General features: G+C 44.8%; 1 protein-coding gene across 1 annotated transcript; it reads left to right on the top strand.

The window, feature by feature from the left end:
* Positions 1–771: 771 nt before the first annotated feature.
* LOC119863026 (kinesin-like protein KIF19) lies at positions 772–27,854 on the top strand (the record flags this gene model as incomplete). The annotated part of the gene is given in 18 exon segments (XM_043493924.1): positions 772–1,101; positions 5,091–5,171; positions 8,783–8,893; positions 11,697–11,718; positions 11,721–11,783; positions 12,200–12,333; positions 13,064–13,189; positions 13,257–13,425; positions 14,113–14,234; positions 15,089–15,242; positions 16,442–16,616; positions 18,681–18,873; positions 19,884–20,148; positions 20,373–20,494; positions 21,768–21,904; positions 22,855–22,960; positions 24,225–24,324; positions 24,899–27,854. Coding segments are annotated over 18 exon segments (2,487 nt in total), but the record flags the coding sequence as incomplete, so codon positions are not given.
* Positions 27,855–27,865: the final 11 nt, after the last annotated feature.

The raw sequence follows: 27,865 nt of genomic DNA, 5'->3' as shown, positions 1-27,865 counted from the left end.
GACTAGGAAAAAGGACACATATTTCACAAACGTTTATCATTGCTACACCTGAGGCCTTGGTGCTTAAGGATGGGTAGGGAATGTCCCTGGGAAAACAGGCATCTTCAACCATGCTGGGGGTGACGCCTGCTGAAGGAGACGCATGCAGCTAACGCTGGGTTTATTTTCCCTGCGCCGAATAATTCCCAGGGGCCAGCAGGGCTCCTGGTGTTCCGGCTCCCTGAAGTTTCAGAGTAGCAGCCGTGTTAGTCTGTATTCGCAAAAAGAAAAGGAGGACCGGTGGCACCTTAAATTTGTTAGTCTCTATTAGAGCATAAGCTTTCGTGAGCTACAGCTCACTTCAGAAATGCATCCGATGAAGTGAGCTGTAGCTCACGAAAGCTTATGCTCTAATAAATTTGTTAGTCTCTAAGGTGCCACCGGTCCTCCTTTCCTTTTGGCTCCCTGAAGGTGGTTCTTCCCTGCCCCCAAAGGAGCAGCAGGGGCCTGGGCAGCAGCGGAGCCTGCTATGCGATGGGCTGGGGGCAGAGGAGGTGCCCTGCCTTCCCGGTGGGGCAGAAGGCGAGTAGCCCTGGGCTCTGCGATGCTAGGCCTGAGGCCGGGTTTAAGTGCGCTAAACGCAGGCAGCTCTGGAGCTGCGGGCGCTGAGCTCCCCCCCCCCCCCCGTCCCAGCCCCGCGGCGCTTTAGCCTGCAGCCAGAGGGCGTGCGGGCGGCACCCACGTGCTGCGCATCTTTCCGGGGCCGGCCTCAGCAGGGGATGGCACTGACGGGGCGTGCGGGAGTCGTGCCCGAACCCTGCATCCTCCACCGCCCGGAGCACCCCCGGGGCAGGGCCGCGAGCGCGGCTGTCCCGCCCGGTGGCTCCCGGGGGCTGGCGCAGCCCGGAGCTGCTCGCCGCCGCCTTGTGCTGCTACAGCCGCGCGCTGCTGCCCCCTGCCGCCTGGGGATCGCAGGTCGCCCCGGTGCTGCGGCTGCGAACCGCTCTCCCTGCAGCCCGCTGGCGGGGCCAGCCCAATGGCCTCCCCGCGCGGGGCACAGGAGGCCTGGCTCCAAGCCGCAGCTCGGCCATGAAGGATGCGAGCGTGGAGCAGCAGCTCCCGGTGAATCCGGCTGCCCCGGGGCACTCAGGCTGCTTTGGGCACAGGTGCCCTTCCCGTCTGCTAGGCAATCCCCTGCTGCACCCGCAGACCCCTTCCGCGAGCCCCGTGCAGCTCCGCTGCAGAACTTACTCCAGCCCGGGGGGCTGTAAACAAATCCTCGGAGGGCTGAAAGCACTGGGCTGGACAAAGAAAACACCCTGCAGGAGACAGACCTGTGGATAGGAAACGCTAGCAGGTTTGCCCCGTGTTTCCTTCTGGAAGTCCTGGGATAAGACTTTTCCAAGGCAACTGAGCGTCTGAGCTTTTCCATCTGAATTGAAATTGTATGTTAATACATGCTGAGTAGAAAGTAGGTAGGTTGCACTCATCAGAGTCCCAAGATTTTGGCATTTCTGTGTGGATCATGGGAATTTGCTGTTTTTTCAGTAATGCTTGTGCACAGAGACAATTCTTTAATTAATCCTGATCCCAAGTTTCCTGTGGGTTTTTTTTATATACATATATAATTTACAAAAATCTCACTCCTCAGACTTACTTTTGCCATGACCTTGTGTCAGAAACATGATTGCATCTGCAGAAATCTCTGCTTTGAGCTCTAAACCACATAGTAACTATTGCACGTCACAGGAATCTCTTCTGTAATAATGTGTAATAGCATATAAAATATTTTGAGTTCCCTTATAATGCCAGTAAGTCCTTAATACTGAGTCTGATCCACATGCTTTCTTGTCTTCTGTTGGTGGCTACAAAGAATTTTTTTAATTTACCTGCTTTGGGATGGGAGCAGTTACAGACATGCAAGAGAGGCTTGTCAGTCTTACACTGTTGCCTGCTCTGCATGAGGAGGAACTACTATAGATAGGGTAACATTTTCAAAAGTGCCTCCGTCCCAGAGCTGTCCCTTGGGTAGGGTGAATCGGGGTGACTGGCCTTGGCCCCACACTTCGATAAAATTGGGACTGTCCTGTTATTTAGCCCTTTGTCCTGCGTCCCGACTGATGTACGATTGGGATGCCATTTGTCCCGTTATTGAGGTGAGGTGGGGGGTGAGGGGGCGAACGAGGCGGCTGGCGGGAGGGGCGTGTGGGGGCAAGTGGATGATGAGGAGGAGAGCGGTGGGCGAGCAGATGGGGCTCGCCGGACAGGTGGTGAGGAGACTAGCGGGGAGGCAAGGGGTGGGCAGGTGGGTGAGGAGGTGAGTGGCAGGTGGGAGTGGGGTGAGGATACAGTTGGGCGGACAGCGAGGAGAAGAACGGTGGCATACGGAGGGGGCACGCTGGACGGATGGCGAGGAGACTAGTGGGGAGGCGAGCAGCGGGCGGACAGCAAGGGATGTGTGTGAAGAGGCGAGTGGTGTCTGGGTGGACAGTGAGGAGACTATCGGGAAGGCTGATTTGTCCTGGGCCCCGTGCCCCCCTAGGGACACCCCTTCCTGCTCAGTCCCATGAGACTTAATCTCCAAAGTCACATAGGAGCTTCTAAAATTTCACCCAAAATCTTTTAGGTTTGATGATAAAGGAACAATCTATTCCTGGTCCTCTATGAATATTAAAAATCCCACAGAGTTAGGGTGCAACTCCCTGTATCCTGTTAATACTCATCTGAAAGTCAGCCTTACTTTCTTATTGCTAGAGTTTAAAGTGTTGTGTACCAGGTGATACTGGATGGTACCTGGAGCTGCCTCTTGATTAGACTAAATCGACACTTGACTAGACTTATTATTGTGGAAATAGATTTGGTTTCTATATAAACTCTTTGTATGTGACTACTGGGGCCTTATAGCAAGACTGTTTTGAAAAGTGGTCACTCTTCAGATATGACACATTAGCCAAGTACTTTATATAGTGTTTCACTAGCATTAACTAATGTATCCTCTCAGCAACTGTTAAACAGATATTATTATTCCATTTTACTGATGGGAAATGTACACATAGCTGTTAGGGCCAACACTTTTAAGTGACCACTGAAGTTGTGTGTCCACCTTGGGATACCAAAGGTCTGGTTCAGACATGCTGTGTACTCACAATTCCAGGTGAAATCACTGGGAACTACTAGTACTCAGCATCTCTGAAATCAGTCCCCAAATGGGCCAGGTTGGCTGCCCAAAAATTGAGGAATTAGTGGCCACATTTGAAAATGTTGGATTAATTGGGCCAGAGGTTCCACATGAGTTGGTGGAAGACCTGGGCCTAACGCATGTAGAATAGAATAGAATCTAGTTTCTGTTCTACATACACATGCCTGATCCACTACTACGCCATGTTGCTTCTCTATTTATTACTTTAGCTGTAAATTCAAAAACTCCAGTGCAGCGAACTACAGTCAAAGATGCGCTATCAGGAGTCATTTGTGTTCTAATTAAAAGGATTCCTGTCCTTTTATATATTTTTAATTTCCATATTTATAATATTGTCTACATTTGAAAATGTAGTTACCTGATTGCTGTTGACTGAAGCATTTATGTCTAGAAGAACATGCTTGTAACTGGCACTTCATAATGGTTCCAATCCTGCAATGAACTTCAGACTGGTGGAATCCCATTGACTCCAGGGGTTCTGTACAGGTTAGGGGTCAATCTACACTGAACTCATCCTAGGATCAGAGTCATAGTGATTGTTACACAGGGATAAGCAACTGGGTATTGTGTTCTTCTGGCAGTAAACTTGGTACAATAAATGTATTTTGTGCAGTACAGTTTAAGAGCTGATGTAAAGAGCTGCCCATAGGAAACCATTTGCAGTCCACAACAACAAATTTATTAGACCTACAAAATCTCAGAACCATGCTACATATTATTGGACACTGTCTTTTGCTACCTTATCTATGAACTATTTACATATACACAGCTCTAGAGCTCTTTCATAATATATTCTACACAGTGTTTTATGGGCATGTGCACAGTGCAGTGTGTGGGACAACATAGCCATAGATTGCTATGGAGTTATGTATTGTTTATGGGTAACTAATTAACAGTTTATTACAGACCCAAGCTGCCGAGTTCAGATCTAGAATATTTCCAAAGTTCAAGGGTGCTTAGATCTGAGATTTGGATTTGGACCCATCTCTCAACATCACACTAAGCATAACATGATGTAATCTTAAACCTTGTTAAATGTTTGCTGTGTCACAGATGTAGTGTCAATCGCATGTTGGGTAGCGTTTTCTCCAGTTGTTTGAAAATAAAATATCTTTCCTAAGTGTGTCTTCTTTGTTTTTTTAATTTTTCTTCTCCCTGAGCTTTGGATAGTTAAAATGAGTGTGGCTGCAGCTGTTTGTATGGCAGCATTTTGATGTTAGCAGCAGTATTCTGGGAAAAGGATTTGTAAGTCTATTGCTCGTTATAATTCCAGATGAGGATGCTAAAGAACAAAAACGGTTGTGATTTTGTAGGTCCTGCAAAATGGCTAATTTCACCCATATAGTAATGTAATTAAACAAATAAGAGATTTGTGGGCTCTTTAGTTTCTTCAGCTCATGTTTGTTTTAGGTTTTAGCCCTTTTAAATATATAAAGTGATAATTTTTTTATGATGTTCAGATTCTAAGGCCAAAATGTTCAAATTCCCCTACCCTGACACCAAGAAGTAAATAACCGATCATTGTAATCAGTGTTTTGGGGACACAATAGAAACACAATGTGTCTAACAGCTCTGCAGCATCCAGAAACACTCCCACATCTGTGAATGGCGATGGTGTTGGTGCGCAGAGAAATACCCAAAACAGAATGGTCTTGGGTTTTGTTACTTTAGAAACAGAGCGGGTAGTAGGGAATTAGCACTTGTCGAAACAAAAAGTGAAAATTATTGGGGAATTAAATATTTTAAGCTTCTCTGGTGGTTTAAAAAATCCTGGAGAATAAAAAAATAAATATAAAGTTATTCTAAGTAAGTGATCATGTCACTTGAACAGAGAGAATGACTCAGTGATGGATCAGTCTGAGCTGGCTGGGGGAGTATTTATAACCAGCACAATTCCTGTGTCTGTGTGCAGGTGGCTCTTCGGATTCGTCCAATCAATGAAGCTGAGCTGGAGGAAAATGCTGCTATCAGAGCCCACAGAGTGGGTGACCAGGTGAGGTTGGAGCAGAGCAGCATGGGTGAGTTTACAGCTGAGCTGCTAGCTAGTGGCTTCTTGGAAGGAGAACCCAGGGGCTTAAGTGTTGGTGCCTCTGTCATGATGAAGAACAAACACAGTGACTCACTTGAACATGGAAAGGGTTTGGGGTGTTAAAAGTTCTGCAAACCTGGGCAATGGTTGTTAGGGCAGCTACAAAATTTGCCGACCCCTGAGAAGTCCCCAGATTCCCAGGGCTGGGAGCTAGGAGGAAGATAGGAGACTGAGCTGCTTTCATGACATTTGTTTGGGGGGAAGGAAGGGAAGAAGAGGGGATTACTCTTGAGAGTGCTCCTACAGGAGTTGGTTCATTCTCAACCTGTGGGAGCTGCCTGCATGAAACTGGGTTCATGAAACTGCTCAGGAACTAAACCCTGGAGAATTCACCAGGGCTGCTTGAAAGACATTATGTCCAAAGACAAAACTGTGAATTTTGGAAACTTTACAAACATAGGAATTACCAGATTGGTTCAGACCCAAGATCAATCTAGTCCAGTATCCTGTTTCCAACAATGATCAATACCAGCACTTTCAGAGGAAGACTCAAGAAAGCTCGCATTAGGCAGATGTGGGATAATCTCCCTCCTGCATCAGGTCTCCAAATCCCTAGTGGTTAGAGATTGGTTTAAGCCAGGGGTTTTCAAACTTCATTGTACCACAACACCCTTCTGATAATAAAAATTATTACATGACCCCAGCCAGGGGGACTGAATTGAAGCATGAGCTAGCCCAAGCCTCGCCACCCCAGGCGGGGGACAAAGCTGAAGCTTGAGCCCCACTGTCCTGGGCGGGGGGCCAGTAGCCTGAGCGCCGCCACCCAAGGTAGTGTGGGGTTCAGGCTTCGGTCCCAGGCCCTAGCAAGTCTAACGCCAGTCGTGGCGACTCCATTAAAACGGGGTTGTGACCCATTTTGGAGTCCCAACCCACAGTTTGAGAACCGCTGCTTTAAACCATGAAGCATTCGGTTTAATATTCCTTCTAAAATTTATGTTAACATCATCTGTTGTAACAATGGATGTTCTTGATATCCATAGAATGTTCAGTCTCTTTCTGTATCTCGTTAAATTCTTTGCCTCAACAACATACTGTGGCAATGAGTTCCACAGTTTCAACACATATTGTGTGAAAAAATATTTCCTTTTATCAGTTGTGAATTTGCCATCTTTTAATTTAATGGAATGTCCCATTGTTCATGTGTTGAGAAGAGAGAAAAGAAGCTCCCCATCTACCTTCTGTAGATTATTCATTATTATATAGATTTTCATCATATCCCCTCGTATTCATCATCACCTTTCTAAGGAAAACAATCCCATTCTTTTCAATCTCTCTTCATATGATATTTTCTTCAGGTCCCTAATTAGTTTCATCAGCTTTTACTGAACCCCCTCTAATTCTGCAATAGCCTCGCTGAGATGGGGTGACCAATACTGCACACAGTATTCCAGATGAGCAGACTTAGATCTGTGTCAGGTGGGAACAATGAACTGCTGTGAAAAATGCAGGCTGCCTTTTACATCATAAAGAAATGAAAAGGGAACAAATCTATTTTTCCCTGTACAAATTAACTTACAAGCATGGTTTCCATTTACTGAGTTATTTGTGGAACATCATTCTTTAAAGGCCATCAAGCTGGCTTGATCACAAACTTTATTTTTGTATAGCTTATTTAGAGACCACCTCACCAGCCCTGAGCTCTATTTTCCTCCAATAAACAGGGAAGGATTCAGACATTGCATTGGTTTTAGGATCATTTTCACCCTGGAGAATCTCTCTCTCTTAGCCATGAAAATTACTGTAACAAATGAAGTGAACATGGGTTCTTTGGCAGTTGAATATCCTTGGTGGTTTCTTAGATAATGTTACTATTCTAATCTCAAGTATAGTTTACTTGGAGCCATTTCCACCCATTCACTAATGCCTAAAACAAAATTGACAGTCTTATGCCTCAGCAGTTCAGTCCACGAGTGAATGGTTTATAATTTTGTGTATGTTTGCACAATGCCTGTCAATCATACAAGGCATTAACCCTGGATGAATGACACTAACTTTGTTTGCAATCTAATTAAAAATAAACTTTAAAGTGTGGTAGAATATAAGATCCCATTGATGCACTGATCCCGACACCACATGAAATCAGTCGCAGGATTGGGGCCTAAAAGTATTACAGCCCACATTTCCAAAGAAAATGCCTAATGTAAATTCTCTGTGCCCAGTTGCATGGGTGGAATACAATGTTAAATCACACAGACAGACACTTATGCATTTAGCCACTTTGCATGTGCAACTACAGATTGTGGACACAAATCAGGAGGGTCTTTTGGGTATTTGCCCCCTAGATATTTACTATTTTCAATTCTTTTTCATCTGCATAGCTCAGAAAAAATTGCTTTTCTCCAGCAAGTGCAATTGTGCAAGTAATTAGCCTGGGATGTTTACTGGATACTTTTGGAATTTTAGGCACAGGGAGAGGAATAGAAAACCCCGCCAAGCTCTTGAAGTTCCCAGACAAGCTTCTGGGGATTTGCCCTACATCTTTCTTATCTAGTTACATGATTTTACTACAGATTAGCAACCAAATGCTGTAACTATTTTTTTTTTTAGATCAGGTGGTTGATGATCTACACTGTAAACACTTAATTAGGTATTTATCTGAGAGATGGCAAAAGCTCCTCAGGAGGATATGGTGCATGGTTTCCCTTCTCCCCTTCCCTTAAGTATGTATCCCCTTTGAGGCCAGAACACCTCTTATGAGCTGTTCCAGCAGAGGGGAAGGAATACACTTTTTCCACCATAATTATATATTTATGTGAGTGAGCAAAATTGGACCTAAGGGAATCAGGAGGAACGAAACCTGTTTTCTAACCTGCCATAAAATATTTTTCTTTTGGTCCCCCCCCCCGCCATTTTTCTAATAAAAGTCACAAAAGGAGCAAGTTTCTGGCCTTGCGTAGAGCTGATATTTCCACTGATCCCTACACAGGAAAGGTTTAGGGGGATTTTCCTCATGCAATTTTGATCCCAGTGAACTTAATTTGTTTCTTTTATGGTTCCCTTGTCAGTTGGGAATATTCCAATTCCCACCCTCTTGCCTAACAATAAAAATGGAAGGGGCCAATTCTCCTCTTATTCACAGTCGGGGGTTGTCTTCTGCCATAATTGCTAGTTACCCATGTGACCTCAGCTGGTGATCAGATAAGTTGTAAGGCTTCAGTGTGACTAAATTAGGCCCCAAAGCATCTCATACTTGATATTATGCATGTATGTGGGGTTTTTTTCCCCATATATTGCCATAATGCAACACTCCTGTGATGATTCATAAATACTAGTGATTGACATTATAGAAGATCCTAAAATAGATAGCTGGGAGAACCACTGGCATTTCTTGATTGCAGCTTCCACTTGGTTTAAGTGAGCTGTAGCTCATGAAAGCTTATGCGCAAATAAATTTGTTAGTCTTTAAGGTGCCACAAGTACTCCTTTTCTTTTTGCGAATACAGACTAACACGGCTGCTACTCTGAGACCCAATTAAGGAGGTAAAGATTTTCTCTCCGCCTTTATTTTGTAACAGATGGTGGTTCTGATGGACCCAAGTGAAGATCCAGATGACATCTTATGAACCAATCGATCCCGAGAGAAGACATTTATATTTGATATGGTTTTGGATCACAAAGCGACCCAGGTAACGTTCCCTCCCTTTCCAAAAGGTTTGTGGTATGATTTACAATTGGAAATCTTTCCTTTCCATGGATATTTGGTTTGACTATGTGAGTTATAATGTGCATCCCAGAATCTACGTGGTGTTCAGTGAAAAGGCAGTAGCGCTAAGTAGAATCAGGCAGCAAAGGCTCTCTTCTCTTTATTGTGATCTGCAGTATACAACTCGCTCTTTATCTCTCCCTCCCTAGGGACAGCATCACCCAGCTCTGCAATATGAGTAAGCAGAGTTCTGGAGCTGAGAATGAGGGCCTGGGGCCTCTGGAGAATGAGGTCATAGTTACTTTGTTTGGGTCCTTCTATTGTGTGTGCTCCTCTCATCTTTCTCTGTTGTTTTTTATGGACAAGCCTCTGTAAAAGGAGGCATGTTCTTGAGCCCTAGTCCAATTAGGCAGGACTGATGCACACAGCTGTGTGTTGCGATAGAAGGGGTGAGATGATCTGAGAAACTGATTAATGTATGAAATAATTGACTCTAGGGAAGTTACTTGTGCTGCCTATCTGCAAAGGTCTAATGGATCTATCACAGTGATATCAAGACATCACAATTTATTTATCTAAGGATTTACTGTAGAGCCTGTCATCATCATAATATCTTCTAAGCAACCAAGAAGTATTTAATCTCCACAATATGTGGTCCAGAATTGACTGCATAGTGGAGGTTCTAGGGAGCCTTCTAGAGTACTTCTTTATTCCCTCCCATGTCCGTGTATCCCTGACACATTATATGCTTTGGAAGGTTTGTTAACTAGGTGGGCGTCACAGCATGTTCTGAAGATGGCCAGGGTCTGACTTACTGGTTCCTCTTCTGGTAGCTCATTCCAGACTTACACCCCCTTGAGAATAATGCATGTGCACGCAGAGGTGACATGCCTGGTGCAGTTTATCATGGGTCTATGACTGCAACACCTGTCCTCCCATCTCCCCGGGACTTATTTGAACATTCCAAACCTGTTAGCCGCTTCACATAGACGCTTTAGGGAAGATCCACAGCTGGTATAAATAGTCACGGCTCTGATGGAGGCAATGGAGCTATGACCTTCATTTCTTTTAGAACAACCTGCCAGACAAGGTTCCCTAAGGGCTCCCCCTGCATGTGGAATGATACCTTTGTCTGACGTCCAGCATGGACAAGATTCAGTCCGCAGCTTTAAAGTAAAAATGTCGCTGCATTAAATTTCAATAACTCACAGTCCCGTGGGGAGAGAAATAGGAGAATGGGAGCTTTATACCATTGGGAAGGGGAAATTCCAGCTTTCCAGTGGGTTACATCCCCTTACTTCTAGCCCTTGAAGGGCCTGAGGTACTAGACTTTAGAACAGTTATATTTATGTAAAGCAAATCTATATTAGGTCATTTTTTGAAGATTTTACATTTCTGAATTTTAATTTTTCTCTCCTTCGGAGCCCGCCACAGCCAATTCCTGCTAAGGTGCCTGGCTTTACAGGCAGAGGGATACAAAAAAGAGTTCCAATGCATTTTTATAAAGAATTTTCCCTTAACATATTTAACATGTAGCTAATGATGTGTCACGTATTTGGCATCTACGCTATGGTGTGATATGAAGCCTTTATCAGCACTTGTTCGGGATGGTCTGTATTATACACATGGTCTCGGTTCTTGTGAGTAATGCAGTCATCTCAGATGCGTGGCGACAGACCCTTTATACTTTCCTGCAGAGTATTCCCTTATATCAGCGGTTCTCAAACTTTAGCAACTCAAGGACCTCTATTTTGATTTAAAATGTTTGCAGTCCCCCACTCAGCCCCAGGCCCCACCCCCACTCCACTCCTTCCCCTAAGCTCCCACCCCTGCCTCTCCTCTTCCATCCTCTTTCCACCCCCTCTCCCGAGTGCGTCCCATCCCCACTCCTCCCCCTCCCTCCCAGCGCCTCCTGCACGCCCCTGAACATGTTCCCCAGCATGCAGGAGGCACTGGGAGGGAGAGGGAGGAGTTAAGGGAGGGAAGGGGAGGAGTTGATCAGCAGGGCCGACGGTTCCCCTGGTGTTACCCTTGCGGAACCCCAGGGATCTGCGGACCCCAGTTTGAGAAACGCTGCCTTATATGATATTATAATTAGTATATTGTATATTTATGAAAATATATTGTGTGTATGTGTGAGAGAGAGAATGCAGTGTGTGTGTCCTCAACTATTCTCTGTGTCGTATGTGACTTCCACATCGGTGGTTATATTCTAATAAAGTATCTTTTGTAAAAAGTGTCGGTGGTGGACTGAGGACTGTAGTAGAACTGAACGCTGCTACTTCTTGTGTGTTCTGAATGCTAAGAAATAAAGCAGGGTTACGTTGCAACCTTCCAGCAAGAGTATTTGTGTTTTTATCTAACTTCTCTGTGTGTATGCTGAAAACATAAGAGTCCACTGGAGCACGGATGGCACTAGCGAGGACGTGATCGCAGATAGTATTTTCATCTTTGTTCCACTGATGCAAAGACACTAGCTGAAACGTTCCCAATTCAAAATCTAAGAAAATAATCAAACTTTATTTTTGGACCCTGACACCGCACGCATCTTTAGATACTTCAGAAAGACATTAGCCTTTTTGATTATTTGGCAAAATTATTTTGTTCTGTGGAGCCAGAAATGGTTTTGGAGCCCACAGAATTTGTAAAGAGAAAATGAAATGTGCTGAGTGAACCGTAGAGAACGAGAGAGGAATGTTGTGGTAAGTTTAGACATAGGGTACTTGTGTTAGCTGGAAAATATTGTTATGCCTGACCTAAGACCTATGCTCTTTCTGACTGACTAGGAGGAGGTGTACGTGTCCACGACCAAAACTTGGTAGAAGGAGTCATTTCTGGATACAACGCAACCATTTTTGCATATGGCCCAACAGGTAACATAAATATTATACCACAGAGGGAGCAATAGCGGCATGGACTGGATTTGGAGCCGGGGTGGGGCAGCAATAACTATAGGGACTTGATCTGAAGTAGCAAGGCCAATTAATTGATCACGTCAGAACAGAGCAGTAAAAATACCATTCTGGCTGCGAGACGTGAATCTTTATTTTAAAAGTTAAAGGGACAGCAAAGCTGTAGTAACTTTGAAAATAGATTTAACATTGGAGAGAAATCTTTCCTTTTAAAAAAGGGTGTGGGGGGGAGGAGGGCTTCTCTGTGCAAAGCTGAGTCTGTGTGATGATCACACAGGAGGGCAGATCCGGCTGCTGATAAACTGCCATGGATTATATTAGAAGAAAATTTTTCTCTGGAAGTTGATCTGTGCTGCTCTTCCCTGTATCTTTCACAGGGGCAGGGAAAACCTACACTGTGCTAGGGACAGACTGTGATCCTGGGATCTACATCCGCACCCTAAATGACCTCTTTAAAGCCATTGAGGCAACCAGTGACAACATGGATTACACCGTCGTACCTAGAGGTGAGGTATCTTTGTTTTGTCATCTGGACCAATTCTGTGTAGAAGATGCTTTAAAAGAATAGCTTAGAGACACTCCTGCTGGGAGAAGCTATAAATCTAGGAGCCGGGGCTCCTGCATTCATTCCCCTATGGTGACTCCCACCTTGGGTCTAGAATTCTTGTTTCTTTTTTTAAATATTATTATTATTCTAATGCATAACACGCTGGCTAAATGTGACATTTCTCCTTAGAGAGGTTGGTTCACATAGAGAATAAGAACCTACTACATTTACCGGCTAATAATTATGCCTCTGGTTTAAGTGGTAAAAGCCTGCACTGGTGCTGATAATCCCAGGCTCATTCCCGACTGATGACTCACGGTGGAGGCAGTGACAAATGCATTGCACTCACTCTGTATATAAACGTAAGATACGTAAAGGAGTTGATAAATGACTTTTTGCCTCATACACCCTGTAACAAAAGTGTAAAGCAAAAGTGGTATATCTGCCATTATTTCTGTGACAGCTCTCACTGGTAACAGGCATTTGAGTGGTTTCCTCAGTCATCTATCCATTCATGTTATCTCTGTTATCTCCTGTATCATCCATGCGCTGGAGTGGTGCTCAGCCTCTCCTCTCCTCTTCAGGGAAATACAAAAAGTACCAAGCCAATGTAATGCACAATATATTATTATTGACCTAAGGACAAAGCAGTGCAAACATACAAACATCCTTTGCCTTTCTCTTCCTCCTTCAGATTTATAACAAAGTGATCCGTGACCTCCTGAATCCATCCTCTGGATTCCTAGACCTCAGAGAGGATGCTAGGGGTAGCATCCAGATATCAGGAATTACTGAAGTCTCCACTACAAATGTGCAGGAGGTAAATCTGAAAGAAATTCCAGGGGGAGGGAGATGTTCAGTGCACTAGAATAATGATGTTTTAAGAGACTCAGAACCGAGGCAAGAGAATGAAGGAGGGAGCCCGTATCAACCGCTCGCTGCTAGCTCTGGGGAACTGCATCAGTACCTTGAGTGAGAAGGGAGGAAGTCGGGTCCAGTATGTCAGTTTTCGAGACAGCAAACTCACATGCTTGTTGAAGGTACTATTTGCAACTGGTTAGGAAGGTAATCGGTTGCTGGCTTGTATTGGTGCACAAGTCAGGTGGCACTTGAGAGCTGATCCTCATGTCCTGACCCCTTTATCCTTCCTAAGTTTAGGAAATCAGTCCAAGATCTTGTGTGGGATTTTCAGATCCACCCAGTAATTTATTGTGACCACATTACCACAAAAACAAAGGGTCAAGGTCTGGACCGTGCTAGTGCGCTCTTATTGGTAACATGGTGAACTTCAGAGGTGACTTGAGTAAACCATGGCCATTTGATATATTTGTTTATGGATCCTAGGATGCTTTCGTTGCTTTGGGCATGAATCTCAGCCCAAGTACTTGGCGTTGATCCTACTGCTACAGCTGGTTGAAAAATATATTTAAACACACACACAATATTGAAAAAAAAAACCCCAACATTTAAAATAATGTGAAACACTTTTGGTATTTTGATGGAAACAGAGATTTTCCAGCAAAAATTCCCAGTTAGTCAAAAAAGCTGTTTGCTGAAAATGTTTTGACCAGCTTTTCCGATAGCCCTTAGTTGATATCCTCCATTGGAATCTAAATGAGCATCTTAATTAGTGTTTCTTTAGGGTCTGTATGTTTTCACTTGGTGTGTCTTTCCTGTTTCTTCCAAACATGCCTGGCCTCTGTTCTTTTAAAGCTAAACAGTGGAAATGTTGCATTCCTTTAGGACTCATTGGGGGGAACAGCAGGACAGTTATGATTGCCCACATCAGTCCTGCCAGCATCTACTTTGAAAAATCTCAAACAACCTTGATCTATGCTTATCGAGCAAAAAACATCAAGACCAGGGTAAGCAAGCAGGTAATCCAAGAGCTAAATTGTGTAGACTAAAAGCATACTGGGGGAAGGGAAGGTATGCTGGGGGGAAAGGAGGATACAGCGCATGACAGGGGAGAGAGAGAGCAAGTGGTTTACACAGCAAGCATGTTGGAAGGTTTGATGGGAGAGAGAACAAAGGCTGCCTGGTTGAAGGTAAAGAACACAGAAGAAAGCAGTGGGGAGAAGGCCTAACAATAAGGCAGGGAGTTAATAACGTGGCAAAAGGATGGGGAAGCATGTGTAATGTAACATAGAGTGTATGGGTGTGATGGAAGCAATGCGTATGACAATGCGTATGGCAAAAAGCAGTGGGCAGATACCATACTGGCTGAGAGGACAGCAGAAAGAAGTGGGTAGAGGGCAATGAGCAAGCAGAAAGGAATGAATAGAGACAGAGAAAATGGAAGGCTGATAGGTGAGGCAGAAGGAAAGGCCTGCGGGGTGAAGGTAGATCGACACTGATATACAAACAATTATCTCAGAGATTGGGGGTTCCTGAATCCCTTTCAGTGATCTAGGGCTCCTCTCCTAGGAAGGTTTCAGAGTAGCAGCCGTGTTAGTCTGTATTCACAAAAAGAAAAGGAGTACTTGTGGCACCTTAGAGACTAACAAATTTATTTGAGCATAAGCTTTCGTGAGCTACAGCATCCGATGAAGCTGTAGCTCACGAAAGCTTATGCTCAAATAAATTTGTTAGTCTCTAAGGTGCCACAAGTACTCCTTTTCTTTCTCCTAGGAAGAGATGTTTTATTTTACAGCCCTTGTGCTACGAAGCGACAGAGCAGGCTGTGGGATTAATGACCATGTGTGTTCTCACCCAACAGGTAAAACGCAACCTGCTGAATGTCTCCTATCACATTGCACAGTACACCAGCATCATTTCACATCTACGCAGGGAGACTGAGGGTCTGAAGGCAAAGATTGAAAATCAGGAAAAGAAGAAGAGTGCAATCGGCTCTGACCTCAGGGATGTACAAGGTAGAGCTGGGAGTAGATGCTGGTCTTGTCAAGGTTCCATTTCTATCTATTGTGCCTCTTTGTAATCATCTTGCTTATTAGAGTGATTATCGTATACCCTCCATACTGTCCCTTTCATGTGTCCTTTAAAGGCTTTCCTGTAGATGGGCTCTAGCTTTTCTAGCTGCTGATCATATATATGTAGCAAATAATTTTTTTATACAGTTATGATACTATGGGTTCATCAAACTTTCCCCTCTAGTCTCCCTTTATCACATCTGAGTTGTCTTTGTCTCCTTTACAGAGGCTTTTTCAAGTCTTTTCTCTTGTCCCATCTTTACATGTACAGAGCTGACACATGGTGCTTTTAAAAAGGTGGAAGAGGCAGCAATGTCTAGCGGTCAGAGCAGAAGTCAGGAAACCTGGATTCCATTCCAATCTTTACTACTGACTTGCTGTGTGACTCTGGGCAGACACTTAGCCTCTCTGTGTCTCAATTTCTTCCACTGGAAAATGAGGTTTATCTGCTTTTGAAAAGTGCTTTGAGATCCTGTGATGACAGTCTATATATAAGGGCAAATGATATCATGTAATTATTATTATTTTGCTGCCCATGCATCTCCAGGCTCTGATACTGTGTCAGGCCAGAGAGTTTTGTTTCAGTTCCTGGCGTACTTTGTTTCCAAAATAAATTTTCAATTGATCTCACCATGGGGAATGTTCCTTCCAATAACAGAAAATAGTAAAGGTGTCTGATAGACATGCCCCCTCACCCCCAAAGGCTAGTAGATCTCAGCCACAAATACCCTGGCCCATTTTCAGAGAAAACAGCTCCCAGGTAACAAGGAAGGGGAAAGCAATGCAACGGATTCTGATTTTCCTTCCCTGAGAGTTAGGTAAGTGCCCCTGCAATGCAGGCTTCTTCTCACCACTCCCTTCCAAGCAGCACCGATGAAAACTATTTTGGGGCTAACTGGTCATGATACAATATAACACTTAAGTACATGTTGAAAGTTAATAGTCCCACTGGCTTCAAAGTACTACACTACCACTGACCCAATAGATTGCCGAATAACAGAGGTTTGTATCAGGCATGTCTCATAACACATGGAATAGGTGATAGCCCCCAAAGGAATCTCTTCTGGGCCTTATCGGTCCCAAGGGATTGCTCTGAGATGCTGGCAGATTGGAAACAGAAGAGCTGTTGTTTTCTCCCCCAGTGGAGGCACATCAGAATTTGGAGGCGTACAGCTGGCAAGAGATGAACAAATTACGGGAGCAGCTGATCGGGGCTTTCAAGGAGCAAATGGAGATGTGCCGCAGCCTCATGGAGCTGGAGAGCACCAACACTGAGCTACACATTGATACCTCCAGGCATTTGCTAACGATTGCCGAGTGAGTATGACCACTTCATAGCTGGGCACTTACTGATGAGCACAAAGTTAATTAATATGCGGCCGATGAGAAACCCTAATGTAACATAGCTGCAGCTCCCTGCCAAAGGCACTTAGGGTGTGTCTACTTAGCAATCAGGAGGGGTGACTACAGCAGGTGCAGGCGTATCCGAGCTAGCTTTGATTGATCTAGCTTGCTAAAAATAGCAGTGCATTGTTGGTGATACAAGTTAGCCACCTGAGTACAGTCCTGCCTGGGACCCTGAGGATGTACTCAGGCAGGCAGCCTGTGCCCCCACCCATGCCATCACAGCAACATTGCTATTTTTAGTGAGCTAGCTCGATCAAAGCTAGCTCAGGGATGTCTACATGTGCTGCAATCCTGCCTCCCAATTGCAGTGTAGACGTAGCCTACGTTTTCAGTAAGAAATAGAGTGATGCAGATCCGTTTTTTTGGTTCACTACATGCCACACACCAGTCTCATACATATGCATACAGAACAGCTCACATAACTGTCCCTTTGGCAATTGGTCTAGCGGTTAGAGTGAGTCTGTGCACAAGAAAGATTGAACCAACAAGGAGAGAGCAACCTTCAAGTCTGATTATGCACGGACATGAGCATCTCTAGCAAAGTGCCCTCATTACTACTGCAGCACTGGGTTGTTACAGATGGAGCCCGTAAACAATGTTTCCTATCCAGCAAGAAGTCAGTTGTTCCCTGCATATCCTGCATGTATTCATTCCCCAGGGAGGGGAAGGGGTTCTGCAGGGCAAGAATTTGGTGGCTATCACTATTTCAGGGCTCTGCAGGGGGAAGAGACTCCTTTAAAAATATCTAAATCTGTATCTGAGTTTGTTTGGAAATGAGACTTTTCTAAAAGGTAGAAAGGAATAAAACATCCACGGTAGTTCAACATGGTCTTGAGGCAGGAGAGTCTCAGACCGCTTAATAGGAGCATAATGATTTAATTGGGTGCTGCACTATGATAGGAAGAGGATTCTGCCATCTGGACACAACACTGGATCCCTCCTAGTGCTTCTGATGGGAGTGAGATAGCACTGTTGAGGTCAGGTTTCAACACGCTGCAGTTATCAGTTACAGTTGCAACATCAATACAGTATGCAGGAACTTAAGGTGGTGTCTTTCCTGAGGTACTGGTAAGCTCTGTGGCTTTTAGCCCCCATTGCGAAATGTAAGCAAGGAGTTAGACTAGTTCTTCATTCATAGAGGCTGCATGTGGTCAAAAGTATCACTGATACAAAGTAATACTACCCTGAGCAGATGGATCTGCCAGTTTTCTCCAGCATAAAGTTTAGAGCCACAGCTGAGAGTGCAAATGGTAGATTCCCACCCTTCCCGCCATCCCCCCACACACCAAAAAAAGCCTGTGTCCGATCACTACCCTGGACTTGAATTTTCATTGAAATCTATGAAAACTCGCGATGGCAAACCTGGATTGTTTGATTGGCCTTAACATCTGCAACTCTGACGTAGTTCGTCCTGTGCTTGTGCTGTGTTCTCTCCACCTTCCCATGCTGCAGGGGTACACTTTCCCATTGTAAATAGAGCTAAACAAGTCCTTGTTATTGGACAAGCTATGAGTTGTGGTAAGTTCTGAGTATGGTGCTTATTTGTTATCTGTCAGTCTGTTCAACACCTCTGTAAATTTTTATAGTACTATAAAATTCAGGTAAGCGTCAGAAAAACAATCTCCGTTAGATTACGTATGTCCAGTAAAGATCTCTATACAGCTGCTGCTACAGCAGCTTGTAGTGATGGCAGAGGCAGTGCTCCCTTGCAGTTTAAACACCTCACTGGAGACTCTCTTTATATCCACCCTAGAAATTAGGACGTTGTTTGCAGGCTGCTATACGTTATGTTCTTGGCCACGGTGCTGTCAGCATTAGTGTAGCTAGTTCAGCTGTTGCCATACAAGAAGAAATGGGGAAAGCACCAGAAGACTGGGCAAATATGGCTTTGGGTCACTGGCTAACTAGTGTTTGACTGACTGTTGCTGGGCCCTTGGTGGTTAATGGTTTTCACTCTTGTATTTTTGCTGGCAGCTGGGAACAAGAGAAGACTCAACATGCTCGGAAGTATTATAACAAGCTGGTGAATGGAAAGGAAGATGAAAACATGGAGGAGGCAGACAGAGAAGTAGAGGGGGCAGGTTCCCCGGAACCTCATGAAGTCACTGTAGCAAGAGAGGAGATCAACATGCTGTTGGCAGAGCTGCGAAAAACAGCAACCTTAAAGGTGAGAGCAAGCATAAAGCACTTACCTGACCTCTCCATAGCCTGGTCTCATGCCCCAGCTGGAGTATCAGGGTGGCTGTGATGTCAACAGCGTAGTGGGGCATCACATGGAAGCAGAGCCAGCACTTTAGATACTAGAGGACCTGAAAGAGGAAATAGAAAATGCGCATGAGCGGTCACCTCTGTGCAGAGGTCCCCTCAAACCCTTTGGCCACTCAGCAGATAACCCTAGTTCTGATGGACATTGAGAGCCCTGTCTGCAGGTTGAAGCTGAGAGGTTGAGAATATGGTGTCAGTATACAGGCGGCTCTATAACACAGGCTTGTGTGACACTGCTGCACTTACTGTGATAAAACCAAGGGGAAGAGATTGTACCTGTATTTCCCGCTGGGATGCAGAGGGATATTTGTTATGAGTAATTGAGGAGTGTTGTTTTGGGCAATTACCACATCAGTATTTAAGACGGTCATGCAGAGATGTTTACAGGAGCTTAGATATGGGTAACATGGATAGTGAGTGGATGTAGGGGCTAGGAATTCCTGAGCTCTAATCCTGGTTCTGTCACTGATTTCTTCTTACTTGGGCAAGTCACAAATTCTCTCTATCTCCTTTTCCCCATCTTTAAAATGAGGATAATCATGTTTCTGTACTTCCTTCTGAGGGGTGCTAGGTGGATTCATTAGCCGGTGTTTGTATGGTACTCCAGTAATTCTTTACACTTAGACAGCATTTCACATTGGTAAATTCTTCATGCTGGGGACTGTCTCCTCCTGTGTGTTTGGACACTACCTAGCCACATTGTGAGCAATACCAGATTGTGGATGATCTTCATCATCATTGCTAAACAAAATGTGCACGTCCCATTTCCAGGAAGAGTGAAGTATAATCTCTTGCTGCAAATACATGGAACGGATCAGATACCAGAGCTATATCTTGAGCATTTAATAATTAAAAGTTAGCAAACCTCAGTGCAGACCCACGGTGCACGCAAACCTTCATCTTCCTTTTCAGTCAGAGCTGGAGCAGCGCTTAGCCAATGCCAAGAAAAAAGCCTCCCAGATGGAGAAGCTGTTACCCAAACAAATCACCAGTGAGGACCAGCAAGAGGTGTTGAGGCTTCTCTGCAAGGCTCATGAGCTGGAAGTGGGGAACACAGAGTTGCAGGTGAATGCCTTGTACAAGGAGAATCTGCTATGCCAGAAGGATTTTATCATCCAGCAGCAGCCCGGGCTGCTCTGCGAGGAGATCATTCAGCAGCAGCAAATGCTGATCAAAGGTAAAATGCCAGCACTTCTCCTCTCTGGAGTGAGAGCAGCAGATGACAAATGGGGAACATTAGAAATAATTCCATCTAGAGGTCTTCCTGCTTATGGGCCAAATTCTGCACTATCCTCCCTTGGCTTTAACGTAAACTGTGGGTGCTCAGCACCTTTGAAAAATCAGGCCAGCTGCTCCTTCTGCCGTGATCCCTAACTTTCTCCCTTCCCATTCCCACTCCAGGCCATGACATCCCTGTCCCAGAGACACTGGGGATGCTGTATCAACTACACTGCCATGAGCTAGAAGAGGGGACCCTGACCCGCCTGCTCCTGCTTCACTCTGTGATGTCCAACACACTGAGGGTAAGGCAGAGCTGAAACCAGCTCAGCTAATTCCATTCAGTGTCAGGTTTAAGTGCTTTTTTGGATTGGAGCCTCAATATCACACTGCATGCTGATTTGGGGGGGATAGTAGGTCAGTCCCAGTCAGCAGATGATCCTCTTCAGCCTACCACCTGAGGAATGGCTAGTGTTCAGGTGTTACTTAGGTGGAGATACTCTTGTTATTTAGTGGATCTACACTCTTGTTTGTCTCAGACCTTAAGGCCTACGGCTTCTGGAGGTAGAGAGGAACCAAGAGACAGCTGGAAGAGGCAGGATATTCCCCTCAGTCCCTATCATGTTGGGTTTGAGGGATATGTGTGCCCCCTCATTGACAACTACGACTCAGAAGATTCTGTGGCCAGGCACTCAGTTCCTACAGCAGAGCTCTGTGGAGACAGTATAGTTGGAGAGCCAGAATTACTGTGGGTAAACCTGCTTCCCTTGATAGCCAAAGGTGTCCATCACCTCTAAGGGCATCCTGGTGGCCTAAAACACAGCCAGCATTCGAACCCTAGGAACTCGTGTCAGAAGGAAAGGGGAATACGTTGCCAGTCTCTGCTCATTTTGCAGATTTTGTGAGTATTTCTTGTGATGGTAATATTTTACTGGCAACTTCTTAATGTCTTGTAATAACAGGTGGGACTCCCCAGTGGCAGCTCCTCAGATTTGTTATGACTCGTCTCCAATAAACCTGACACAGAATTGGTTTTCACTCTGAATAAAAAACTTGCTGTCAGTCACGTTGATATACAGGAACCAAAATTATGTTATTGGGTGATGAGCAGGTTGCGGCTTTGAATCCTGGAGAAAGAAACCACACATGCTTCATCAGCCAACTTCCCTGCATTTGATTAGGAGGCTTGCTCTGTTGCAAAGGCTGCAAGAGTAACTGGGCATGGGTAGGAAGCTGTGCTGTGCTGTGGATTGGTGCCTTCTGAGCCAAACAAAGCCCGTTAGGTTTGTGGGCTGGAGGGTTTACAGAAGCAGATGAAGTGGGGAAATCCTCTTACATGCCCCTTGCTTTCAGATTTTTCTCTTCGCTCCTTCTTCAGTGCCCGGCCAAAGCTACATCTCAAACTGAAAACAAAATACTGGTTGTAATGAGGGATTCAAGAGAGAGGGCAGGTGGCTATTGCATTAGGAGATCTGTGTGTAAAGAAGCCAACTGAGTGAAGAGGGGTTTGTACTGAAAAAAAATCTATGCTGTGTCTGCCTTCAGTCCCATCAACCTCTCTTTATTCTGTGGCCCCAGGATGGCTCTGCTCTGAATATAGCTCAGCAGCTGGACCTAAACAAAGAAGAGGCCAGAAAAGGGCTATATGGCAACAGGAAGGGTCTTCCTTGTGGAGCAAAGTTTGAGCTTCCGTCCATTGTCTTGGAGTCAGACAGGTGAATGCATTTCCATCCGTTCTGTCCACGTGCCCATCATCAGCCCCATTCTCCTGGGCCTTGCAGCTTAGCAGTTAATTACAGAGTGCTACCTGTGCTGATATGGCTAGAGGTCTGTCGACACTGTCATCTTATACTATGTAACTTGCCCATTGTCTTTTCTGAGTTGGATTATGTGCGTCTGGTGTACAGACGGGGGTTATATTTTCAATGTGGCTGAAGCACCAATATCTGCTGTTATCGGTGGAGATGTATTGTGCGGAGATCAAACCAATGACAGAATAAAACAGGAGTGAGAGGCAACTTGACAGACAGTACAAACAGCCAGCTGCTTGCATTGAGCTTTTTATGGGGGCTGGGCAGGGGAGAGGAAAAGGGAAACCAAAATGTTGTAGTAACATACTTACTAAGGTGAACATTGCCCAATGATGCAGAGCCCTGCAAAGTCTCTCCAACGTGAGTCCCAAGCCAGACTTGCTTCCTAGAGGACAGATCCCCAAATGAGTGACCATGTTAGAGGAACCCCCAGAAAAGGGAGCCAATCGGAAAGAGGTCCCTGTTGTATTATGCAATTGCTAGAGAGCTCTGTGTTTTAGTAGGAATTTTCTCCAGGGAGTGGGTGGGGTGAGGGGGACTTTGGTTGTAAACCAATCAGTGTGAAAGAGTTTAACCAATATATATTAATGAAGCTCTTTTAAGTGGGTTCAGGGTCTCCTCAATGTTTCCCTGAGTTCTGAAATGCTCTTTCCACCCTGGATCTTCCCTCCCCACCCCTGCTTTTAAATCAGTCCTGGTTTCCCATACATTTCGGAGGAGTTAATCCAAACAGGTGTCTCCAAACAATCCAGAAGGGCTGACTGGCTTTCCCCTCTCCTTCTAACGGGCCAAGTGCCTGGCTCTTATACATGTAGTTCAATCTATTCACACCTCCATGTGTGTGTTTTTCACAGTGACAGCTACAGAGCATCCAAAACAACACCTACTAGGAAACTGGGGAATCCAGATACCCATCTCAGCCCTACTTTCTTTTGCTTGCCAAGAACCCCACTGCACCAGGTCAGTACTGGCAGGCACAGAGTTCAAGGTCTAGCACTGCAGCGAGCACTTTCCTCTAGCAAGAGCAGGGTGCACGTAGCAGTTGGACCCATCGTGGCTGCAAGTCGTATGATTCAGTGAGGAGTCCGAGACTAGTTTTCTAGATGAGGAAGATAAATATCCGTGTGTAGTACATTCCATTCCCAGAGGAATAAGGCACAGACTGGGATCCAAGTGCCGTGGGTTCTACTCCCACCTCCATGATAGACATAGGCAAATCACTTGATCTCTACAGGCCGCAGTTGTCTATCTGTACAATAAGGATAGTAGTAATTCCTGCAACACAGGTGGGAAGGATAAATGAATGTTCATGAGATGCTCAGGTACTCCTGTGATGAGTCATATAAACACCTTGATAAATACAACATAAATTATGGGATAAGGAAGTGATATGACAGATACCTTTAGATCAATAGCCGTTTCCCCTAGACCAATGTATTTTCTCCTAGTGCATCCAAGGCAAAAAGTAATATTTGCACGCGTGTCTATCTGGAGGGAGGAAGATGATGAAGTGACTCTTGCCTGGGTGTCAAGCTTCTCTGACATTTGTGTTGCTGTTGCAATACTCAGACCAGGAATGTTGCTTGTTTCCCACAAAAGCTGAAGCTGGATGGAGTTTGGTACTTTCTGGTGCCATATCATATAATGAGGCCTTTGTAAAATTCTTTAAAGAATCTAATCACCATATGATTCCTTTGGGGCTAATTTGTGGACACTTTGGGAGAGATTATGACAGACAGGTGTCCACAACTGGAACCAGCTGGCTTCCATTTTGGCATCCTCAGCAGAGGCCAAAGACTAAATGAGCCTGTTGTATAACCACCTCACAGCCCGAGGGCTAGCCAGTCCAGGTCAGGCTTGAGGCACATTGTGCTCGGACTGCTACACCTGATCTGTGGCTGAACACAGAGGACTTCAGGGTGGGATTTATTCAAAGCTGGTTAAGGGAACTGGATGCCCAATTTCCATTAAATTCTAACTGGAATCCGGCATTCATATCCCTGTGGAGACTTTGAAAGTCTCAATCCCCATCCTGCTCCCTTCCACCACTGCTAAATTCTTTCCTTTTTAAGTTTGTTTCCCACTGTTAACATTTCCTTTGCAGCCCTTCCATTTATTTCAGCTGGTCCGTTAGTGAATCCTATACTGAATTGTCATTGCTTGCTACATAAGCTGTGTTCCTTTCCCACTATTTCTAGTAAAGGTCTCTGTCTTTCTCTCTCAGGCTATCAAGAAGAAAATCCATTACAGGTGCCGGAGAAGCACCGTTCAGCAGAGCAATGCAGGTCAGACCAGAGGCCAGATCCTACAAAAGCGAGTCAAAGGTCATTATGGAAGACATCAATATTCCCCTATTAAATATTTCCTTATGATGCTGCTCTGTAGTAGGCCTATCTGAATGTGTTGTAAATGCCCCACAAACTGCTGGCTTGGAAAAGCAATCCTGTGGGTATGTCTCTTACAGCCACACTTTTAAGCCACACACTTCAGCAGACAACTCACAATATTCCAAACATCTAAGTTACATTCCTCCTCCCCTTTGGCCAAAACTAACTCCTTTGTGGGGAGAGAACATTTTCAGATGTCTTCACAATCCCCATCTGATTCATGTAGGAAGCACTGCTGTAATATGAACTAGCGGTATGAGAATGTGCTCCTGCTATTTAATGCATTGCACTAAGATTCTCTCAAATGCTTAAGGAAGTGAATGAAAAGGTGGCTTTCCATCTGGACCCAAAACAACCTGTATCTCTTTCCACCTCTGACTAATGCTGAGAGTGCCTCGTGCCAATCAGTGAGGTTCAAGGCTTAGTGCTTCCTTTACTCTGGGACACTGAGGCAAGACACTTCTCCTGTATTATGATGATAAAAAACATCTCAATCTTCCTTCGCACGTAGGGCCCGTAGATGGTGCCAGCAACCAGCTGAAGAAGCAACCCATCACAAGCTTCAGGAACCTGCCAAGATTAAAATAAAATCACCAGTGAGAGCAAGATTCCGTCTGTTCCCGAGGGACAAGGACTATAGGGGTGCTAAAAAGCACGGAGGGTTTTTCTTAAGACGCATTTTAGGCAGTATGCTCTGAGGCTGGGAAGCAGAAGGGGAGGTGTGCACACTGCTTGGCGCTTTCCCCCACAGCCTCCCTACAGTTTTGTTCTGCACTGTGCTGCAGCTGTTAGTTTCTTTTAAGATGAACTGCGGGTTCTTTTGTTAATAACATGCAAAAGAAAAGGAAACCCCTTTTGTCCATCAGCATTCTTAGTCCAGGAGACAGCAGTATGGAGTCTACCATCTGGTGCTCTGCACGAGGCACATCCTCTCTTACCTGTGGAAACCTCCCACACATGGCGGGGAGGCTATTATCAAAAGAAATGGCAGACTCTTTTGAAATATCCCCTGCCCCCTTCTCTGAGGTTTATACACATTGCCTTGGAGCTGGAAAAGGTGAAGCCTATCTGGAATGCTGCTCAGCTGAGCAGATGTTTGGCAGTGGGAGCAGCCAGCAGCATTCTAAGCACTTGGCCACGTGCAGAGCATTTCAGATCTGACGGGAGCTTGAAAAAGAGATTTGGTGGCTGGCAGAGACTTTGTTATGAGCTGGGTTGGAAGTGAACAAAGGCAATGTGTTTTTCTTCTTAAAACCAAACCCCTCTTTCCAGCAGTTCTCCCCCTGGTTTCTTGGAGGGATATGCATTTTGTAAATCAATACTAGACTTACCATTTTCCTTTCTTGGCCCTGTTATTTTCTTCACATTGCAAATAAAGTGGCACAGGGCGGCCATTCCATTGAATAAATGTGGCCTTTATTCCCCAAATATGAATAGCTTCTCTCCACACCCACTTTGCCACCTGCTGGACATTCAGCGCAAGCATGTAAGGAACTGTCATCTTTAGGGCTTCATTCAGTTTCAAAGGGGAGTTAAGTTATGAAGGGTCTTTGTGTGGCTAAAGCACAGGACAATGGAGTCAGGATGCTTAGATGCTGTTATTGGTTCTGCCACTAATTTACTATACAACCTTAGGCACATCACTTAACCATTCTGGGCCTCTGTTTCCACATCGGTCAACTAGGGATAATAATAATCCACTACTTCACCTTGGATTGGGAGGCTTGATTTGAGATCCTTGAATGGAATGCAATACAAGTGCAAAGTATGTAAAATGAAGAATTATCCACTGTTTCAGTATAATGTAATAAGGTCTGATGGACACTCCTCTTAACAGAGAGTTCTCTGTTAAACAGCAGAAAGCCTGATAAGTCACATTGTAGACAAGAGGGGCCAGGAGAACTTGCAAAGAAATAAAAACCACACCTAGATAAAATAAGCACAGACCATGTGAAAATAAACCCATTCCAGCAGGCCTTGAGCCAGTCTTGTATTTACAGGACACCATGTGAACTAGGTGGGAGCAAGAAACTGAGTGCGATGGAATATCACGAATATTCCAAATGTGTACATCTTTGCTAAATACCTTTGGGCTGATTCACTCTGAAAAGTCACCGTGTTCAGAAGCTAGATCCTATTTCCCTCAGACTGCTACTTGAATCCTGACACTAAGGCACTGGTTTGTGGACATAACTCAGACTGGAGGTCGCGCATTTGGAAACAAATGGAAGCCGACGCTAATTTTCCAGGAACACCACACAGATGAAGATGAATCGGAGCTATATTATGGAACGCCACCTTTAAATGTTTTTTAATCATTTTCCTACATTTAAAATCCGCAAGTTAAAAAAATATAAATGTAGAGATTTGAGAAAGACCTCAGACACTTGGAGTCAGTAACTCTGTGTTGCTGCTCTGGACTCCAAAAAGTTGGGCCCCAGTCTCTAGAAGCTGAGTGTCTGTATCATAGGAGAGAGAGCACTAATGTTCAGAACTCAGATGAAGGACATTGCCTCTGACCTGGAATGACGGACTCTCCTGTTCTTGCCTTTTACGTGTGAGGAAAGAGACAAGAATTTAAACTTCTCTGGGCCTTTTGTATGTTACATTTTAGGTGTGTTAAATTAGGGGAGCCCAAACTTTTGTTCACATGATTGACAACTTGCTGGAAGCCCAAGGGCTGCACCTAATTTGCACAAATGGGATCGCTTGCAGCTGCCTTCATCGTCACAAGACGTGCAGCACAGCCGAGATACCTACCTCGGAGCAGGTCACCTTTAAGTGGTCTATCTCCTCCAAAGCACAGAACCAAAGCACTAGCCTGCAACAGCAACAGGCCCCACTGCACGACCGGTCTTACTGTCAGTTCACCTCCAGGCACCCACCATTCCATGATCCACACAAAACTAAATCCTTGCACAAAATAAACTTGCCTAAATTATTTTTTCTCCTTCAAGAGGGTTACAAAATCAGTAACCACTTCAACAATGACTTTTAGGTTAATATAACTACTAACAAGTTTTCCTACTACCAGTAACTGGTTGGAATATAGTTTTACAGTACAGTGGGTTTCCCATAAATCTTTTAAGAGAGCTAAGATTCTTTTTGTAATTGTTATACCCATATTCGTCTAGCTTTGTCTGCTTGAGAGGAGAATATGAGCAATCCTTGGCTTCCCATTTCCCACAGATTATTTTGAGTACCTGTTGCTATTGGTACCTGAGCCACACGCAACAGATCATATTAATGGAAACTGCCTTATATAGTCTGATGCCAACTATAATCCCTCAGTCTCTGGCCTGGTTTACAGAGGGGAAGCTGTATAGCATTTTTGTAGGCTTGCCATTGCTGCTTGACTGACAGCCCTTCAATTCAGATGCTACATACAAACTCTCCTGCTGACTTGAGTCCAGTGCAGAGCGGGAAGTTTTGTTTGCTATTAGGACGCACATGAATATGTGAGAGAGAGCCACCCACA

The sequence above is a fragment of the Dermochelys coriacea genome, chromosome 10 (genome assembly GCF_009764565.3).
Source record: "Dermochelys coriacea isolate rDerCor1 chromosome 10, rDerCor1.pri.v4, whole genome shotgun sequence".
NCBI lineage: Eukaryota > Metazoa > Chordata > Testudines > Dermochelyidae > Dermochelys > Dermochelys coriacea.
Note: the sequence above shows the minus strand (reverse complement) of the source record. Positions and strands in the feature narration are given on the sequence as shown.